This window comes from Phycodurus eques, chromosome 15, assembly GCF_024500275.1.
Source record: "Phycodurus eques isolate BA_2022a chromosome 15, UOR_Pequ_1.1, whole genome shotgun sequence".
Classification (NCBI taxonomy): domain Eukaryota; kingdom Metazoa; phylum Chordata; class Actinopteri; order Syngnathiformes; family Syngnathidae; genus Phycodurus; species Phycodurus eques.
In genome coordinates this window covers 8,957,071-8,978,742 of record NC_084539.1, presented here as the reverse complement: position 1 = coordinate 8,978,742, position 21,672 = coordinate 8,957,071, and the positions used below count along the sequence as shown (strand labels likewise).

General features: G+C 43.0%; 1 protein-coding gene across 12 annotated transcripts in view; it reads left to right on the top strand.

Moving 5' to 3' along the window:
• Positions 1-346: 346 nt before the first annotated feature.
• add1 (adducin 1 (alpha)) overlaps positions 347-21,672 on the top strand; it is a 42,907-nt gene continuing 21,581 nt past the window's right edge. For 5 of the 12 annotated variants that reach the window (XR_009769950.1, XR_009769951.1, XM_061699107.1 and 2 more), the window contains exons 1-10: positions 347-511; positions 11,437-11,648; positions 12,088-12,250; positions 14,879-15,030; positions 15,109-15,189; positions 15,274-15,423; positions 15,704-15,847; positions 15,944-16,042; positions 17,445-17,618; positions 17,705-18,049. Coding sequence is in view for 10 of the 12 variants with exons in the window: in XM_061699107.1 (XP_061555091.1) it covers positions 11,451-11,648; positions 12,088-12,250; positions 14,879-15,030; positions 15,109-15,189; positions 15,274-15,423; positions 15,704-15,847; positions 15,944-16,042; positions 17,445-17,618; positions 17,705-18,049 (1,506 nt within the window). In the remaining 2 variants the exon portion in view is untranslated. The remainder of the gene's footprint in view (positions 512-11,436; positions 11,649-12,087; positions 12,251-14,878; positions 15,031-15,108; positions 15,190-15,273; positions 15,424-15,703; positions 15,848-15,943; positions 16,043-17,444; positions 17,619-17,704; positions 18,050-21,672) is intronic. The other 7 variants (XM_061699110.1, XM_061699105.1, XM_061699104.1 and 4 more) reach the window with 2 other exon arrangements.

The window sequence follows — 21,672 nt, the reverse complement described above, 5'->3', positions numbered from 1 at the left end:
GTTTTAAAAAAACGGGCACAATATATGCTAAAGTGACCAAATTGGATACATGTTACTCTCAAATTATCGGTTTGGCATTACTTGCTTAAGCGTTAACCTTAAATTTTGCTGTTGTTGTTGTTTGTTTTTTTTTACGCAATGGGGCGGTTTAAACACTCATCGTCCAATCAGACGTCACAGCAATGTCACATGTTTCTACTAAAACTCCGCTCGAAGCCTCTTTCCATGCAATAGGTGGGGCTACGCAGTCATCCTCCAATCCGAAGTCCCAGGAACGTCACATGCTGCTGCTCGACCAATGAGAAGCTTAAATTAAAAGATTTGCCGCACCCAAATCGGGATGATGGTGGACAGGGAGGAGCCAAACAAGGGGGACGATCAATTTAACGCGAGGGGGTGGCTGAAATTTCACCCTGGTTTCAATAGATTCTGTGGCCAAAATAGAGAAATTCGCCTGCCTGCCTTGGCTTCGACTGACACTGGTTACATTTCATCACCTCGTCTACGAAGGGTAAGCTTCGAAAGAACAAGTTTTTCGCCGTTTTCCCGGCGCAACATGGCTCCTGGCATGTTTTTGTACGTGCGCCGTATGTTTTAAGTGGACGCGAGCAAGCTAACGATGTTTTGCTAATGTGTCGCTGCTTCATCAATGGCGGCAGCAGGGAAGTGGGTGTGCACGTTTTTTGTTTTTTCAAGTCGTTTTACTGTAAAAGTACTGCGGTCACTTTTAGAAGAAGGTGAACGTCGTCTTTTGTGTTTTAATCCTTGTTATATTTCGCAAATTTAGGCCTGTAGTGCGTTATTATGCATTTTTAACAGCTGTTAGGGTCGGTGCCGATAATTTTTTGTTTTCTGCAAGTATTGATCCTATATTTTGATAATTTCTGATGCAAGGTTTTGTCGTGCATCATTTCATTAAGCACATTTAGTAAATCAAGTCTTCTCACTTGTATAATTGGGTGCAATGAGGTTACAAGTGTTTATAACTACTTTACTAATTACATTATCAAGTAAATCTTTAATAGACCTGATTTAAAACAGATGGACAGCCAGTGTTTTGCAAGGTCAAGGCACAGTTGGCATGCAATTGTAAAGAGAAGTTGACTACTAAATGATAAAGACCTCCTCAATTCCATCGACACACCTTCAAAACGTCTGGGGACACAGAGGCGGCTCTCCTATCCCTGGGGTTGAGGTTACCGAGGTCGTTAAAAAGCTCCTCGGTGGCAGGCCCTCAAGGGTGGAAACGATCTGCCTAGAGTTCCTACAGACTCTGGATGTTGTGGGGCTGTCCTGGCTGACACACCTCTGCAACATCGCGTGGATGTCGGGGACAGTGCCTCTGGATTGGCAGAGTGGGTTGGTGGTGGAAGGGGGACTGGAAGGTGTGTTCGACCTAAAGGGGTATCACACTCCTTAGCTTCCCTGTTAAGCTCTATTGAGGGGTTCTGGAGAGGGTACATTTGGGAAGTCGAATCTCAGATTTAGGAGGAACCGTGTGGTTTCTGTCCTGGCTGTGGAATAGTGGACGAGCTCTTCACCCTCAGCGCGGTCTTGAGGGTACACGGGAGTCCGCCCAACCAGTCTTCATGTGTTTTTTGGACTTGGAGAAAGTGTTCGATTGCGTCCTGTGGATGGTGCTCTGGGAGCATGGGGTACCGAACCCCTTAATAAGGGCTGTTCGGTCCCTGTACGTCCCACTGGGAGGAGGCCCTGAGGACGACCCAGGACACGCCGGAGAAACTATGTCTCCCGGCTGGCCTCCGAATGCCTCGGGATCCCCCCGGAAGAGCTGGACAAAGTGGCTGGGGAGAGAGCAGTCTGGGCTTTCAGCTTGAGCTGCTGCCGCCGCTACCAGACCATGGACAAGCAGAAGAAAATGGATTGATGGATGAAGTAAAACAACTCACATTTGAGGTTGCAGGCCTGAAAACTGTTTGCTAGTCATTAACTGTTATGCTGCCAGCTACATGCCATTTGTGTTAGAATCTACTTAGTCAAATGTAATTTTGTAGGCAAATGATACTGGATTAATTAATCATAGTAATTGGCATACAAGTGTAAAGAGAATACAGTGGTGCCTTCACACAAGAGTTAAGTTTTCTCTGTGACCACGCTCGTAACTTAAAACACTATCATAAATCATGTTTCCCCATTACAATGAATGGAAATGTTATTAATGCGTTCCAGGGCCCCCCAAACACAGCAACAAAAAATTTGCAACCGTTTTTTTTTTTCATCATGAAATACAGCGCTCTACAGTATTTTAATTTATAAAAACATAAAGTAATAACATCATTTAATAGAATGTAAAGAATGCATACAGACGTATTGAAAGTAGGTTTAATGATGCAACGGAAGACCGTCTCAACTAAGGTGCAATAATAATAGTAATTTTTTTCTAGAGGATGATGAATATTTTTATTTCATAATTTTTTAATTATTTTTGAACATATGCAACAAAAACTATCAATTTCCATTATGTGATACAGGGGACATTATATGAGTGTTTGTTCAGCATGTTTTTACCGTGTTCCCTCATTCCACCATATGAGTCACTTGGAGCATTACTATAAATGGGAATTGTACCAAGTAGAAACCAGACTACAGAAAAGGCAGAATATAATAATAATAATAATAATAAAGTAGAACATGGTCCACTCGGACTCAATGTCCCCCGCCTTCCCCGAGACGTGGGTGAAGTTCTGCCGGAGGTGGGAGTTGAAACTCCTTCTGACAGGGGATTCTGCCAGACGTTCCCAGCAGGCCCTCACAATACGTTTGGGCCTGCCACGTCGGCCCGCCATCTTCCCCCACCATCGGAGCCAACTCACCACCAGGTGGTGATCAGTTGAGAGCTCCGCCCCTCTCTTCACCCGAGTGTCCAAGACATGCGGCCGCAAGTCCGATGACACGACCACAAAGTCGATCATCGAACTGAAACCTAGGGTGTCCTGGTGCCAAGTGAACGTGTGGACACCCTTATGCTTGAACATGGTGTTCGTTATGGACAATCAAGTCCAATAACAGAACACCGCTCGGGTTCTGATCGGGGGGGGTCGTTCCTCCAATCACGTCTTCCAGGTCTCACTGTCATTGCCCACGTAAGCATTGAAGTCCCCCAGCAGAACAATGGAGTCCCCAGCGGGAGCGCTCTCCAGCACCCCCTCCAAGGACTCCAAAAAGGGTGGGTACTCTGAACTGCTGTTTGGTGCATAGGCACAAACAACAGTCAGGATCCGTCCCCTCGCCCGAAGGTGGAGGGAGGCTACCCTCTCGTCCACCGGGGTGAACCCCAACGTACAGGTGCCAAGCCGGGGGGCCAATAAGTATACCCAGACCTGCTCGGCCCCTCTCACCGTGGTCAACTTCAGAGTGGAAGAGAGTCCAACCCCTCTCGGGAGGACTGGTACCAGAGCCCAAGTGGTGTGTGGAGGCGAGTCCGACTATATCTAGTCGGAACTTCTCGACCTCACACACCAGCTCAGGCTCCTTCCCTGCCAGAGAGGTGACATTCCACGTCCCTAGAGCCATCTTCTGTGCTCCATGGGTGCAGGCCCGGCCACCAGGCGCTCTCCTTCGAGCCCCACCACCAGGCCTGGCTCCAGTGGGGGGCCCCGGTGACCCGCGTCCGGGCAACGGAAAACGAAGTCCATTGTTTGTCTTCATCATTAGGGGTCTTTGAGCCGTGCTTTGTCTGGTCCCTCACCTAGGACCTGTTTGTCATGGGTGACCCTGCCAGGGGCATAAAGCCTGTATAGACCCTGAAAAAAAACACATCGGTGTATGACTATTGCAAAAAATGGTGTTTTCCCTATTTTCCCCTGACATTTTTCATACAGTGTAGGTAATGCGACTGGAGAAATAATTGTAGGGGGATATCACATACTTCTTGTCCAGTCTCCAATGTTTGCTGTACTTTCTTGGGATGACTCGCTCTTGTTAGTCCACCGAGTAACTGAGGCTCCTGCTGTAGGGTGTGCTTGGCGCCGTGCACTTATTTGGGCAGCTTAATGAAGCCTTAAGGCCTCTTTATACTTACGCGGTCGAGCGGCCGACAACGCCCGCATTGCATCACGTGACCGACTAATTGGCCCGCGCGGCCCCTCTGCTTAGCGTGACGCGCACACAGCAAAAATTGTTGCTGCACGTCGAACACCGCGGAGATCATCTCGTGATTGGTCCGTTTTAGTCACATGCTGTGATGACATACTCAGCGTGCCCCTTGTTTCAACATACCATCTACGCCGCCGCCTTCCCGATCGATTTTGCAGCATAATTAAACGTATCATCTGGCTATCTAGGTCCATTTGTTCTATCAGAAACTGTTCCATGGTGACCATTGTCGTTGCCTTGTTCCTTGTTGCGGAAAGGGAAGTAAAAACGGTTACCGGAAATGGCCAAAAAATGCAGAGGAAACTCCACCCTGTGGCGTCCTAGCCAATACCCGCCGTAGCGACACCACCGACTTGGAGGTAAACTGCAGTACATTTTCAAAACTTCGCGCGTGGGTTGCGCTTGAGTATAAAGGCAAACTACATGCGGGACAGCCGCAGTGACGTCAGCGCGGTCACCGTCCGCGCGAGTATAAAGAAGAACCATGTGCTTCAGAGCCCACAATTTAAATGTAAAAAAAAATTTTTGCATACAATAAGGTTAATTTAACTGTGGCAGCCAAAATCGTGATCACGTATAAAATTCGATTAATTGTGCAGGCGTACATGCACTGCTAAAATTACAAAACAACTCACAATTTTAAGTCTCATAGGGGGAAAGGGTTTGCTCTATACTAGTTTTTAGCTGTTACGTAAACATAAACGGCTACATGCCGTTTATTTTTGAATCTACTTGGTAAAAATAAATGTGTGTAGGTATTTGAATGCACTTTATGGTTATAAATCATAATTTGCAAACAAGTGTAAATAGAAGTGAACCACTATATGATAAACACAACCCAGATTAAGTAAAACGGCGCACCATTTTAAGTTGCGGGACAGGAAATGTTTTTTCTCCATCGGCGTCATTAGCCAATTAATTTACTAGCTACATGCTATTTACGTTCGTGTCTACTTGGTAAAAAGTATTTGTAGATGATTTCCATGCATAATAAATAAGACTAGGCTGTTGCAGGATGGGAAATGTTTAGCTTCGTGCCAGTCATTAGCCGTTGCGCTTCCAGCTATTTGCGTTGGCATCTACTTGCTACTTCTGCACTTGATATTGAATTGTATCGTTCCTATTGTACTGAGCCGCCAGACACTTTTGCACATCACAGTACGATTACAAGTTCCATGTTTATCATCACACTTGTTTTTGCAAAGCCCTGTTCGGCCCCTCCTCATGCACAGGACTTAGTCACTCTGGCTGTGTGTTGCCACCACTACAGGCACTACACACATCACTTATGCATGGCTGTTAGTGTGTGTGTGTGTGTGTGGGTGTGTTTTTTTACTCTACTCCCACTCTTTCCACACTCTTTACTGCAGTGCAGTTCAAAATTTGGTCCTTGTTTCTGTTCATCCATCCACTTTTCTATAGCGTTTTTACTCATTACGGTTGCTGGCGAGCTAGAGGATCCCAACTGACTTTGGGCAAAAGGCACCCTGGACTTTTTGCCAGCCAGTCATATGGCACATTTTGACAGGCAAGCATGCACACCTATGGGCAATTTAGTTTTTAGTTAACCTAACATGTATGTTTTTAGCGTGTGGGAGGAAGCCAGAGGGCTCAGAGAAAACCCCCGCAAGCATTGGGCAAACATACAAACTCCACTTCTTAGCTAGCTGAGTTTCAAACCCAGAAACTCAGAACTGTGTGGCAGATGTGCTTTGCTACTCATCCCCATGCTGGTTGTACTTGTTTTTCTAGTGTCTATTTGACTCCTTCCTTCCTTTTTGTGATTACTTGGTAGACTTCTTTTTTTAATGAATTTGAATGCAGACCATTTTTTGAAAACATTCCCATTGGAAATAATAGAAGGTAGGAATAATGTAAGGTAATGGATGGATGGTAGAAATATTGTGTTCCAGAGTAAAACTGGTGCTGTCTTAAAATATTTGATAAATGTACAGATAATTTTAAAGTAACAGTTGAAAAGTTCCTAATTTTTTTAAAGGGGAAATTGAATGCACTGTGCATTCTCCATTTTTGTCAGATTTATTTTCCATAGGATATAATGGAAATTGAATTAATCAGTCCCTGAGTCAAACTGGCACCATCTTAAAATGGTTAATAACTGTGCAGTCAAGTTTAAAGTCTTAGTGTTGAGCGAAGCCACCAGACGTGCGTCATTAGCGGTTGCGCGATCGCGCTGGCCCCGTCGAATGAAGGAGGGCCGTTGTGTGAATTAATGTAACTTCCATTTGTGGATTATCTAATTTATCTTCCAGTGTGCGAACGTTGGAAAGAAAAATTGATAGGAGTGGCATTCTGCAGTTGTTAGCTTTTACCTTGGCTGTTAGCCCACCACGACTACCATGGTACTGCATGCGGACAAAGGCGGTACGGTGGACGACTGGTTAGAGCGTCAGCCTCACAGTTCTGAGGACCAGGGTTCAATCCCCGGCCCCGCCTGTGGGGAGTCTGTATGTTCTCCCCGTGCCTGCGTGAGTTTTCTCCGGGCACTCCGGTTTCCCCCCACATCCCAAAAACATACATGGTAGGTTAATTGACAACTCTAAATTGCCCGTAGGTGTGAATGTGAGTGCGAATGGTGTTTTGTTTGTATGTGCCCTGCGATTGGCTGGCAACCAGTTCAGGGTGTACCCCGCCTCCTGCCAGATGATAGCTGGGATAGGCTCCAGCATGCCCGTGACCCTAGTGAGGAGAAGCGGTTCATAAGAAAAAAAAAATGGATAACTGGATGGATGGATGACTATTTTTGGTGTCGTAAGCGAAGAATTGTGGTCAAAATATTCCTGGCTGGCTGCTGGCAACCAGCGTACCACAGAATGAGACTGTACTTATCGGTCCAGTTTTTAATTATTTTTTAAAAAGTGGTGTGACTTCATTGTCTCCAGTAGTGTCCCGATAATTATTGATCCGATAGTTATCGTGCATTTCTAGTTGGCCGTCTACATCTTTACTCAGTGCACCTTCAGTGCAAAGAGACTAGTACTTTTAAGTTATTGTTTAGTTTTAGTTCAGTTTATTTTAGTGTTTCTGGCAACGGCATACAGACCAAAATTGCATTGATAATTCAGCGTAGCACTCATTTTCACTCAGTGCCGCCTCTTGTCAAACAACGTAAGCAGATGAACACAAATGTATGACACCTGTTCAAGGTCCCTTGAGCTGTTTTTCTTCATGTTTTGGAGCGAGCCTGTACAGTCCCACCCATGTCAGGTCGTAAACTACAGTGATTTGCAGGCTGGTGCATCAGTGGCAGCTTTCCACCACACTCTCACTTCCGTTCAGTGTCCATTCCAGTTGAGAGTGCCTATTTTTCCTTATTTCCCCCTTATAAATTCATGTTTAGTGATACAGTTTAGCCGTGTGTGTCTTTTCGCACAGACTGTGCTGCTGTGATCTTAGCCCACAGCTGCTCTTACATAACAGTAATCGTCAGAAGACTGGCCTGTTTCCACGGCAACATGTTGTGTCTCCATAGATATGAAACTCTCAAACAGGACTGGTGCTCCGCCAAGCCCTGCCTCCCTGCATCCACGTTTCTGAGGTGAGATGAGTAGTTGTGAGAAGGGAGGCAGGAGAAATCTTCTGACAGTATAGTTGCTAACGGTACATTTGGGAATTGTGTACCTCTTTACTGTACTATAAGGTAACAGTGTGCTATTCCTTCAGTGCGACACTAGCTCCTTTTAGATTTTATTACATTTTGCTCTTGTACAAGTGTAAAAAAAAGTGAACTACTAAAGTGGAGATTGGGGCTCGAGTCACATGACTTGACTAAGTCACCAATTAGGACTTCGGACTTGCTTGCCTAAAATTTATGAAAGACATGACTTGGAGTTGAACTTCATGATTTGTCAAGTCTTGCCTGTTAAATTTGAAAATCTGCATTCTCATGGTAGCTTGCAATTTGTTTTGTTTTTTTAAAGCTGTTTTATGTTTTTTAAAGTTATTTTTTCTTTAATGTGCGCAAACCTGGCAACCTATCAGTATGATATGCAGTGCAGAGGCCATCTGATGAAGAAACTATCATGGTTGGAGCTTCAAAGATTACGTTTGGATTCACGGATTATGCTTTAAAAAAAGCACGGAGAAAAAAATAGTAATCTACAAGTTTTGCAACTCAAGAGATCAGAGACACAACAACTTTGACATCTAACATTATCCATCACTATGAATCCAACAAAGACAGCTAAACTATGTTAACTTCCTAGTTAAGCTAACAGATAGCTGGTCAAGCATTACCGGTAACCAAACTTCATGTCGGATATGCTTTTAATTGAGAAGGCAATAACATAACAGACCATGAAAACGATGTGATTGTTTGATGTATGTTAGCTAACTAATGCAAGTACAGACACTCAATGCAAAGTGGCTGATGTGCAAATATATGTTGTGACTATGCAAATTAGTATTACATTGTATGATTTATAGGTTGCTTAACCCAAGGTTAAGACTTACTGTAATTTCTTATGTATAATGTGCATTTTCACCCCAAAAAGATTGTCAAAAGTCAATTGCGCATTATACGGAGGTATAACAAAAATTAAAAAATTATTTCACATTTTATAAAGGTATACCGCCACCTTTAACTATGCTTGGTAGAAACTGGGCTTAGGATACTTAAGTAGATACATCAAATGTAAGTGTCCAGACAAGTGCTGAAATCTAATAAGTGAGTCAGGGCAGAGAATTTAATTGTTTTGGTTCAGTGTAGTGTTGCCATGGTATTTTTGGCTGAACATTTTGTATTATTGATTCCCCACTGTGGGACAGAGCTCATGAGCCTTGCACCCTTGCACTCGCACAAGTTAGCTACAGTCATCGGTTTAATCGTCTGCTAACTTGCGTCACTATCTCATTTAAGCAAACCACAATGTTCCTTCCATTTTTGTTCGTTTTATTTGCCTTGTCGTGATTCCGGGTAACACAAAAGTGAAAATCAATGGGAACCTCTCAGGGTAGTCACATGACAGGAAGTAGCAATTTCATCTGATGACAGGCGATGCTGACTTGCTCGTGTATGTTGTTCCGTCAGCATTTTACTGTACTTACCTTGGTCCCATCTTTATTTTGCACATCTGAGGACTATAGACGAGATTAAAGCATATGTTACTAGATGTACACGCCATCATACATGTACCACTGTCAAATAAAACTATAATAATAATTACAGATACCGCAATTGCGGCCTTATGTGCCTGATGGCACTGAGAGCTCTTAAAAAAAAAAAAAAATAATAATAATAAAAAAAGTGCCATTTATTGGCAAGCTACTCTGGTAATTTTCATGCTAGTCTTAAGCCAGCTACTACTAGTTAAATTAGCATCTGCTTGGTAAAATCTTTTTTTTGTTCATGCAATTTATTCTGCTTCTCATATTGTACTAAGCCCCAGAGCTTTTATAATGTCACAGCAAGTAAAATTTCCTGTTCTGTGGTTTGCATTCAAATATCCAGCCGTTTTACAAAGTTTAAAGCAAAGTTAACTACAATTTCAGAAAACAAAAATTAGGTAGAACTACTCACCCTTTGAAGATACTTAACACAGACAAAAAAAATTTGCAGTTTGTTTACAAGCTTCTCTGGTCATTTTCAAGCTAGTCAGTGATGAACCCTCCCCCACCTGTTGACGATTGCTTTTTGGGAAAGGAGCGTAAAAAAAGTGCCCCCGAAGTACTGCGCAACACACACTAGAAGTTGTTCCGCCGCCGTTGAAGCTAGTCATTAGCAAGCTACATGCTATTTACGTTAGCATCTGCTTATTAAAAAATACTTTTTTGTGTATCCAGTTGACATTCAATTCATTGTGCTGCGCAACCAGTCTTTATTTTTTTGCAACATATTTCATTTCCGACTCTATGGTTATCATTACAACTATTTTAACATTCTTAATTGTCATACATGAACAATGGTCATCAGAATCATCTTTATTTGCCAAGTATGTCAAAAACGCAAGTAATTTGTATCCGGTAGTAGGAGCCGCTCTAGTACGACAACAATCAATTGCCAAGTTAATATAGCATACAAGTTAATATTAGACTTTACACCAATTTTATCGACCTGGTCGGTATTGGCCGATAATTAGCATTTTATGCTGATCGGGTTTAATGTCATAATTCGCCGATCCGACATTGACTCCGCATCTCCATTGTGCACAGTATATTTGAATCTAAAAGCTAGTTTATTTTTATCCTTGTCGCGTGTCTTTTGATGTAGTACTGTAAATATCTGACAGCCAATAATAACATGTTGGCAGTGTGGGGCAGATAGCACGTAATGCCCGGATCAGACAAATTTGCTCTTTCACGATTGCACTATGTCAGACTACTGCAATAAAATCTTGTATTCCGAGACTACCGCATCCCGTTTTTTACAATCATTGGGCTTTATCTTGTCAACTCAAATGCAACCGGATACACTCGTTACCGTGGCAACGACAAGAAGAGTGGATCGCGCCGACTGTATTATAAGAACAAAACGGAAAAACCAAAAAGGAGAGGTTGTTCGTTTAGGCTTGCGTGAAGTATGTTCATATACTTTTAATACGATACGGCTCGCAAGCAGGCAACAAAAAACGTTATGGAGCCTAGCAAGCTAGTCCTAGCGCTAACGGTTGTACATAAACATCCTGCCATTCTGTAGAATCATGCTCTAAAGTCTTGGTGTGGGTGAAGTCATTTAATTAAAGTTAGCACCCATTATTTCTGTCGTAATGTTGTTTTGACCTGACTGATTAGAATACACGATCTGACTAGAGCAGTGATTTCCAACCTTTATGGAGCCAAAGAACATATTTTACAATTGAAAAATCTCACGGCACACCAACAAACAAAAATGTCACAAAAAGTGGATACATTAATTACTGTATGTACTTCCTGGCATCTAACAGAAGGTCACTATGCCTCAATGGCATAAATAGATGAACAATGATACATTATTTATTGTAAATATAATTTTTTGATCAATTAAGTACCCAAGTATAGACTGTAAATGAACAGGTCATTTAAATAGACACATTGCTCCATCTTGTGATCGGATCAGTTATTGTTTTTTTAAACTCGCTGATCAGTGATCAGCCCCAAAAATCATGACTGTGTAAAGCCTAGTTAATATAGCAATATGATAAAATAAAATAAACCTACTCACTTTTTTAAAGTAATTGACATCTAATGGAGAGGTAACAAGAAGGGGCCAGACCCTTTCTGATGTAGTAAATATTTTCCTGTCCACTTGTATTTGTCGGAAAAAAAGCCAAAGAACAAATACAACACGTTCGTCCTTCATGTGTCTTTCGCTGTCCCTTGCAGGAGGCCAGGTCAGGATGAACGGTGACTCAGGTGCCGGTGTGGTGACTGCCCACCCTCCTGCCACTGCCCCTCACAAGGAGCGCTACTTCGACCGGGTGGTGGACGAAAGCAGCCCCGAGTACCAGCGCGAGAGGAATATGGCGCCCGCCCTGCGCCAGGACTTCAACATGATGGAGCAGAAGAAGCGGGTCTCCATGATACTGCAGAGCCCGGTCAGTTGGAGAGTTAGCTGGAACCCCGCCTCCCCCACTCACTCATGTCTACAACTTCTAGCAATTATGTGCTATTTATCAGAAGCAAATACATTTTCCATATAGTCAATCCCATCCCTTGTCTAAACCAATGAACAAGGTGTAGTATCGACTCTGGCAGGCCATGGAGAGACTCGTTCAAAACACAATGTATTAAAACTTGTTTTGATAGGTCACGTAGCTGTCACTCTCCACCGACATTTGAACTATGCGAGCATAAAAATCGACAGCCTTCCAAATAAATCACATGATGATTCCTCAACAGCGATGAGTATAACCAACTGAATGCTCAGCACATAGACAGACTTCCACTGTTTTAGTAACGGTCTATTGTGATGTGTGAAAAGCATGTATTTTTATGGAGGAATAATGTCGTATTTTAAATTTTTTCACTTTGAAGTTGTTCTGCGATGAGCTAGAGTCCATGATCCAAGATCAGCTGAAGAAGGGCAAGACGCCCACCAGCCTGCTGGCGCTGCAACAGATTGCTGACTTCATGACTACCAGCATGCCCTCCATGTATCCCGCCGTGCCCCAGGGGGGTATGGCAGCGCTCAACATGAGTAAGTCACTCTTGGGCCATTGCCAGACTGTGTTTTTAAAACCATGCTTTTTTTTTTTCTTTGCTATAACAAAATTTAAGGTTGGTGATAATTAGTGATGCACCAAAATGAAAATTCCAGACCAAAACCAAAAATGGAAACTGAGGAACCTGAAGACGGTTGATCACTCAATCATCCATCCATCGATTTTCTGAGCCGCTTCTCCTCACTAGGGTCGCGGGCGTGCTGTAGCCTATCCCAGCTGTCATCGGGCAGGAGGCGGGGTACACCCTGAACTGGTTGCCAGCCAATCGCAGGGCACATACAAACAAACAACCATCCGCACTCACATTCACACCTACGGGCAATTTAGAGTCTCCAATTAATGCATGTTTTTGAGATGTGGGAGGAAACCGGAGTGCTCGGAGAAAACCCACACAGGCACGGGGAGAACATGCAAACTCCACACAGACAGGGCCGGGGATTGAACCCGGGTCCTCAGAACTGTGAGGCTGACGCTCTAACCAGTCTTCCACCGTGCCGCCTAATTTACTTTATTGCAATTAAATTACTTCACACACACCGAAACTTTAGATCATGATTCGACATATCGCCAGCATGTTTACATACAACCGTTAGTGTTAGCACTAGCTTGCTCGGGTAATTCATTCCTTGAATTAAAGTCCTCTCCCGAGCACCGGTGACCACCAGCATATGTTTTTCACCATTTTGTTCTCATAATACACATGACGAGTTCCATTGTTATTGTCGTTGCCGTGGTAACGAGTGTATCCGGTCGCGTTTGAGTTGACAAGATTAAGCCCAGTGATCGTAAAAGACGGGATGCGGTGGTATTGTAATACAAGTTTTTATTCGCATAGTCTGACATAGTGCAATCGTGAAAGAGCAAATTTGTCTTGTAGTCTGATCCAGGTATTATGTGTTGTCTGTCTCAGACAAAAGACATGCGACAAGGCTAAAAATAAACCAGCTTTTGGATTCAAATATACTGTACACGATGGCGACGCGTAGTAAATGTCTTTTGTGGAGCCGATCAACGACGTCATTGATCGGATTGGCGAATTATGACATTAAAGCCGATCATCATAAAATGCTAATTATAGATCAAGCCGATCAGATCGGTGTAAAGTCTAATTCAAATCTAGAAATAAATCAAACCTGCGAATTATTAATTATAAAACCACGTTATTTATTTGTAAATGCATGTATGGCTGTGACTCCAGAGCTGTTGCATTTGAAGCCAAATGTCTTCTCTTGTTTGATCTTTTTGTATTTCCTCTATCCAGTATTTCTGATGAAATGATACTAATTCACTGTTGTGGGACTAATAAAGGTTATCTTATATTCTAAATATTTATTATATTAATGTATTTTTAAATTTATAGGCCCATTTTCTCAAGTGACGTAGCAGCGGTGACGTAGTAATTCATTTCCGGTCCCCGTGTTATGTAGCTGTCTCCCGCTATCGTGTATTTCAGTATTTTTCCTATATAAACACGTACTAATTTGCCTGCTATTTTGTTCTTCAAAGTTGGCAACTCTTCGCTATAATGCGGTTCCAGCCAAACCTATGTGACAAGTGAACTGTACCACCCAATCACTTACTTTTGTGTTTTGCGACATCATGTCACAATAGCTTAGCAACTGGCTTCCCTGCTGTCTGTCTCTCGTCTTATCCTCCCTCCGTATTTTGTGATAACGACACTCGTCAAAATGTAGTTTATTCACTGACAGGGAGGCGATGATTAGTGACTTATGCTGGATTGACAACGGACGCGAGGTGCACATTCGCCTCCACGGCTTGGCATCGTATTTAGCTGCGTTAGCTGTATCTTGTAGGTAGCTCGGGTGGCACAAATTAATATCATGCAACAAGCAGTTCCACCTTAGCAGTCGAACAGTGGAAAGCAGCGAGATTGGGTGACAATAGGGACGCTCCAGTTTGGGGTAGCCGCTAGCCTAATGACGGTAAAGTCGCGGGATTTCAACAATTCATTGCAACATGCCAATTTTAATTATTGCCATAATGAAGACGTTAATTTATGTTTATTTGTGTTTATGTTACCAGGAGTTGAATGTGTGCTTTATTTAACTGTCACATTTATGGTGCACGACTATGTCATTTATCAAACTGTGACTGTAGGTTGTGTGTATCCGCTTTGACAACTGACAGCTGTAAACAAGTTGTACTTACCAGCTACACCAATTTCCTCGCTCACCACTCTACAGGCCAGCTCATTTTTCAGCATGAGTCCGAGGTCCCCGCAAATCACGACGATCATTTCATCCGCCATTGTTTGAGGACGTTGTGGGTGATGCAGCATATTTTTGACGCCGATTGGCTGTTGCAACGCAGCAAATTTTAGTTGTGTGAGGAGGCACTTGAATATTAATCACAATGTCGCCGATTTCAAATCCACCCTTTTTCAACCGGTTTGGTTTTCAAAGGCTGTTGAATACAAGGGACAGATCACATAGATGTCAAAATGAAACCGTGTCACTTATTTTATGCATAAATCAGTTGAAAAAATTATGACATGGGACATCAAAGGGTTATAGCACCACCTGTATACATATATGGCAATATTTTTGCCCCCCTTTGTGCGCCAATATGAACACTTCTTTCAGGTTTGGGTATGGTGACTCCGGTGAACGATTTGCGCGGCTCGGATTCCATCTCGTATGACAAAGGCGAGAAGCTTCTCAGATGCAAGCTGGCGGCCTTCTACCGGCTCAGCGACCTGTTTGGCTGGTCGCAACTCATCTATAACCATCTCACAGTAAGATGATTTACAGCAAAACATCAATAACAATGGGTGGAACTCTTGATGTAATGGGGTTTACTCTCTGTCCTCCAGGTAAGGGTGAGCTCAGACCAAGAGCGTTTCCTTATTGTCCCTTTGGGGCTCCTGTATAGCGAAGTCACCGCATCCAGCCTGGTGAGTCCTGATTACTGTTTCTGCTCTGATGTTCTTCTGGTTTCTGCTCTGTTTTATTAATACATTTAATCCTCTGTTCATCAGGTGAAGCTTGACCTCTCGGGTGAGATTGTGGATCGGGGAAGCACCAATCTTGGTGTCAACAGGGCCGGCTTCAATCTGCACGCCGGCATCTATGCCACGCGGCCAGATGTCAAGTGCATTGTCCATATACACACGGCTGCAGGTGCAGCGGTAAGTCTGAAAATTAAGCCAGTGAAAATGTTAATTTTTAGAGTCCTGACTATGACCCCGCCCAAAACTCCCTCAGTAGAGGTGCCTGGGAAGGTGGATAAAATTAGCCCACGACCAGTTTCACCAATCTGACACAAAATTATGTGGACATAACAGGACGCACAAAAGAGTTTCTTGTACCCATGCCTGAAATTTAACAGGACACTGCCTGCTTACACAACACAACAACACAACACAACATTAGCTTCTTATCACAAACTTTTGTTCAATCCAATTCCAGGTGTCTGCTATGAAATGCGGCCTGCTACCCATTTCCCCTGAGGCTCTTGCCCTCGGCGAGGTGGCCTACCACGACTACCAAGGTATACTGGTGGATGATGAGGAATGCGGCATCATCCAAAAGAACTTGGGCAAAAACGCCAAGGTACCATCTCAATTTGTGTGGGTCAATGTATGCGTTCTTGATCATGTTTTTTTAGTGTTCATCTTTGGACACTTTCAATGTCCTACATCACCTTAGGTACTCATTTTGAGGAACCATGGCTTGGTGTCTGTGGGCGAAACTGTGGAGGAAGCATTCTATTACATCCACAACCTGGTCAATGCCTGTGAGATTCAGGTGAGAGACTTTTTTTTTTTTTCACTTAATGAATTATTTCTTGTTCATCTGTTCATTTCTATCTTTTATCTCTATTTTATCAAAAATTTCATTGTTTATTTGCAGCAGTTCTGTTGATTTCTGTGGTGCAAGGTGGCGGTTGTCATTGACTGTGTATTTTTTTAAGTAGTTCTGTTAATTTCTATTGTGCAAGGTGGAGATAATCTTGTTTAACTGGCAAAAGGAGTGATTGCATTCATCTCTACGACAGGGTGTGCTGTGGAGATTTTTAGTTTGGGATTATAGTCGTTCTGTTGATTTTATATCGTGCAACAACATTGTCATTATCATGAATAGCATTCAAATCAAATCTAAGACACTTGTGTTTGCATGTGCCTGTGAGTGCAGTGGACTTTTTTTGGTATTATTTGTAGTCATATTAATTTCTATTGAGCACGGTGGAACGATTGCATCACAGCAATTATGACACGTCCAGCTTGCATAAGGCCGTGTGCATGACCAATCACGCCACGCAATGGCTCACCTCTTCCTAGCATGCCAGAGCAAGTTAAGTGACCCAGTCTTGAGTATGCAGTCGAGCGTTCACGCTAGCCATGAGTGCTGGACTTTAGGTGTCAAGTGGACTTAAGCACAGGTCGAACAGCCTAGTTTGAGTACTAACTTGTAAAGGTGTGCCTAATTAAACACATATCTCATCTATTGTTTTTGTGATACAGTGGACCGCCGCATATGCGTGGTTCGGCACCTGCGTATTCACCTTTCGCAGCTTTTTTCCCTCCAATTTAAAAAAAAAAAAAAAAAAAAAAAAAAAACAACAACAAACAAAGTTTTTCCTTTTTTGGGGGGAACCAACCACAAAACCACCTATTGGCTCTATATCCCTGCTTATTCAATAATCCCCCCCCGTGCAGTTATAATGGGTGTCAGTTATAATGGGTGTCAATTATATGCGCAATTTCACTATTCCGTGAAGGGCCCGGTGCCTATCAACTGCAAATGGCAGGGGGTCCAATGCATTTTATATTATCCAGCCATCCATTTTCTGTACCGCTTATCCTCACTTGGGTTAAGGGCGTGCTGGAGCCTATCCCAGCTATCTTCGGGCGAGAGGCGGGGTACACCCTGAACTGGTCGCCAGCCAATCGTAGGACACATGAAAACAAACAACCATTCACAGGCACATTCCCACCTATGGGCAATTTAGAGTCGTCAGTTAACCTACCATGCATGTTTTGGGGATGTGGGAGGAAACCGGAGTGCCCAGAGAAAACCCATGCAGGTACAGGGAGAACATGCAAACTCCATGCAGCCGGGGCCGAGACTTGAACTGTGAGGCAGATGTGCTAACCAGTTGCTCATCGTGCCGCCACATTTTAAATTATGTTTTGTTTATTTTTTGTAGGTGCGAACGCTGGCCAGCGCTGGAGGCCCAGATAACCTGGTGTTGCTTGACCCGGGCAAGTACAAGTCCCGTCCTCGCGTTCCCGAGCCTGCCGGCGACGGGTCCTCTGCCCAGCTCAAGTGGCTTGTCGGGGAGCAAGAGTTTGAGGCGCTCATGCGAATGCTCGACAACCTGGTATGTCAATCTGAAATTAAATGAAATGGAGGAGGGATGAGTTTCACAGGATACACCCTTAATCGCTGTGGTCTGGTTCCTATTAGGGCTATAGGACCGGCTATCCTTACCGCTGTCCAGCACTGCGAGACAAAGGTAAAAAGTACAGTGATGTGGAGAACGCTCACTCTGCCGGTTACTCTTACGGCGAGGACAGCGATTCGGGTGCTCGCTCCCCAATGAAACACAGCTTCCAGCGCGGCCAGCGCGACAAGACCCGCTGGCTCAATGCTGGCGGTCGGCCCGATGAGCCCGGCGAGGACGGGCCCGATGGCGGCAGCCCCAAGTCGAAGCCTAAGGTGTGGACGAACATAACACATGATCACGTCAAACCCTTGCTGCAGTCTCTCTCGTCCGGTGTCTGCGTGCCAAGCTGTATAACCAACTGCTTGGTCTGTGCCTACCTTATTGTTCATAGTATATGTCTGTGTGAGTGTGAGTGTGCGTGTGCGTGTGTGTGCGTGTGCGTGTGTGTTTCTATTTATAACTACCTTTTTAGTGGTAGCTGGTCGGCATCTTGTTCTGGCTGTGAGGGGAAAAGTCTTATTGCCTTTTATTGCAGACTAGAAAAGATGATATAACAGTAGTCAATTTTGGCTATTTTTTCGAGATGTCTATTAAACTCGATATACTAACATTCATACTTTAAAAAAAAATTTATTTTGCATTTTATTTGTCCATTTAAGTGACTAATAACTTTTTTTTTTTCAATTCGTCAATTTGTTTTCATGCCTTTTCCGAAAGTAACTTTCTTCTGATTGGTTAAATTGGCCAGTTATTGTGCAACATGCAACTTTCACATACACTGTAAACCCAATATGTTAATATTAGCACTTTTAAGAAATGTTTTCTCTTCAGGCACATTTTTCTATCCCTATTGTCCCTATTGTCATCCAAATAGAAAAATGTCTGTTTAGGTCACTAAAAACAGACTTTAAAAGTTATGGTGAGGGTGACATTTTCTGAAACAATTTTTAGTGTTAGCCCTTCACTCCTACTAAGCTTGCGTTTTTTTTTTTTTTAATTAACTTTTTGAGTCGAAATAACTCATTTACTCTTCTTATTTGGGTATGAATCTTATTTTCCTTCTTTGATAAATATCTTAATTACTGTAGGGTTATTCATGAATATACTGCATAATAACATGATGGACGTGAAAACCGATTAAATGAGCCATTGGGTTGACTGTAATTATCCAACACTGGAATAAAAACAGGAATTCAGATCATTCAGATATTTTCGCATCCTTTTAACTCATTCACTGCCAGCCGTTTCCTAAGCAGGGAACCCCTAGACTACCAGGCATTTTCGATCAATTTCACTCATTTTTCAAGTCCCATAGAATATTTTTCCTCCAAATTCTCCTCCTCTACCGTTTGCTCAATAGTCCAGGTTTTTATTACCTTGCGCATAAAATCTAGCAAAGTTTGATCCACTTCGTTGATTTTATTCTTTGGTGGCGGTGAATGGGATTTTATGTGGTTGTCATTGTCCTTGAAACCAGTCCCTACTTCTCCTTGAAGCACAACCTGTGCAGTTTAGAAACATAACTATTACTAAAAAATACATTGTTGAAATTAGTGATGTGGGACGTGGAGGGGAAAAAAGCTTTCAATTACCTTTTTTGTCTGCACTGCATACTGGATTTAGGGTAGAACGTCTGCTGGATGCATAACCTGTAAGTTTTGAAAAATACATACCAATACTAGAGAATACGTTTTATTGATGACGTGTTTTGCAAGGGTAAAAAAAATATTTTTTTTCTTTTCTTCGTCGCAATCGTAAAAGACGTTTGACTCGAGGGTGTTGAATTCCTGCAAGTTGGACGAAATGTAGAATTCAAATCAGTACTGGCAACAGATGTTACATTGTAATGTGAACTAGTGGGACTAAATTATGTTTTTATATCACAAGGATTGATGGAGCGTGTTTGCTCGCTAAATGAAGCTAACGCGAGCTGCAAACGAGTTACCAAGTCTTCGTCGTACTTCGTCAGAGGAAGCTCGGGCTGAAGTTCGGCTGGCTATCCAGACGGAGTTCACTCATCACGATTCCGGAACCCATTTACTCAAATTCTGGTCGAGAGACTATCAGCTGGCAAGCGGCTGGGAGGATCTCGCCGTAGGTATGGGCCGGCATTTTGCACGATAGCTTTGCAACAAAGCGATCGCTCGGAGCGTCATTCTGATTTGGCACTTCATCCTTTATTCCCCCGCGTGATCTCAGGCGTCAACCCTGAATATTTTTCTTGCCTTGGCGCAATAAATTTCTAGTACCAAAAGCTTTTTTGTTAGATTTTTTTCATTGTCTTTTCTGCCAATATGTTTGCCTTCTCTCATGTCTCTTGTACCCCGCCGGCCCTACCCCTCCTTCTTCTTCCTCTTCCTGCTCTGAGAGAGGGACCTGCAGCTCAAGGCATTGTTGCCCTCTAAAGGGTGCCATTCCTCATTGCAGTTATCCAGAGGCTTGACGATCACATATAAACTGCACAAGACCCTCCCGCACCCATCCCCGTTAAGAAACACCATTGACGTCTTTAGACGGCATTGGCAGGGAATGAGTTAAATACAATACAAAAAGGTCATCCCTCGTATTGATGCATGTGTACAGTTATAATTTTTAAAAGGACCTTTCTAGCTTACTTCAATCATTTTGTAGCTTAGCGAGGACCCTTATTGTTCCCCTTACGGTCCTTGAATGTGTCACAATGGCCGACCAGCTGCCTCACCGCATGGCCCATCGCATGTGTGGGTAGTGAAATGTATTGTTTTAGTTGTTGTTTTTGTATGTTGAGGATGTTTTTCCCAGAGGAGGGAGCAGCAGGGGGTGCTCACCGCTTTGCTATACACCTTTAAAAAAATATATAAATATATATATTTGTTTACTAAGTTAAAAGATATGTTTACTAAGCTCAAAAAGTAAATTGCTTGCATACTTAAAACAGGCTGAATGCCCTTTTTTAGAATAAGCAGCTGGAATTTATTATTTGCCATTTCTTAAAAAGAAAACTGCTGTTGCTTCTTAAGTTTATCATTTTCTTTAAACCTGCATGATTGGCAGCGAGGGGGAGGAAAAAACACTAATTTGACCTAACTTTATAAAAATGAATTATCTCCTGTTGGAAAAGTAGGAGATGTTGTGTTGTGAGGCTCTTCCTCAGTGAGTATATATATCGTTTACATCCATCCGTCCATCTTCACGCTCAACCCAGCTTCCAACCCTTCCTTCCTTCCTCATTCAGCACCAATACGGTTTTAAAAAGTCATGAGCTTCCTGCAGCCACAATTTTTAATAAGAAAGAACTCTTGCATGAAAGCTGGATTTTTCACCTGCTGCTCATTCTTCTCTTTTGTATTGAAGCTGATTCAGTTTTATTAAAATCCTGCTGAGCATTACCAGGTTTTTACACAAAGAGGGTTGTGGGGCTACTTCTACAAATGCCGTATTTCCGCAAATAGTGCTGTTGGTCGGGGATGTTTATTCACGCAACACCAGATGGGAGGAGACGGCTATTAGGGGGCACAGGCCTTTATTTATGCAAATAATAATAAAAGGTAAAAGGTATTTTGGAGAGATGCAGCCAAACGGAAAGAACCAAGGCAAACTGAGTGGCACAAATAATAAGCATAGTACATTGATGTACACAACTTGTGGGGCAAGGCAGGTTAATTGTGCATTACAACAACACTCCTACACAAGGCAAATCCATAGTGCTTTACAGAGGCAAAGAAATACAGTAGAACCTCTGCTTACAAATCATCTGGTTTATGAACAAATTGGGTCATGCACAAAATCTGAAGGAAAGGCTACCTCCATTTAGGCACTCTTCGATTTGTAAACTATCCTGGCATGGACGTGGAAGGATCAGTTGCTCTTTTCTAGTGCTGGGTAACCATCATTGGCCTTTTGCTGCGTGCAATGCGACTAGGTTTGATTTCATTTGCGCTAATTAGCCCGCAGAAAGGCACTTAAGAAAAGTGTAACTGCTAGCGATAGTGTTATTAGGAAGCTAATT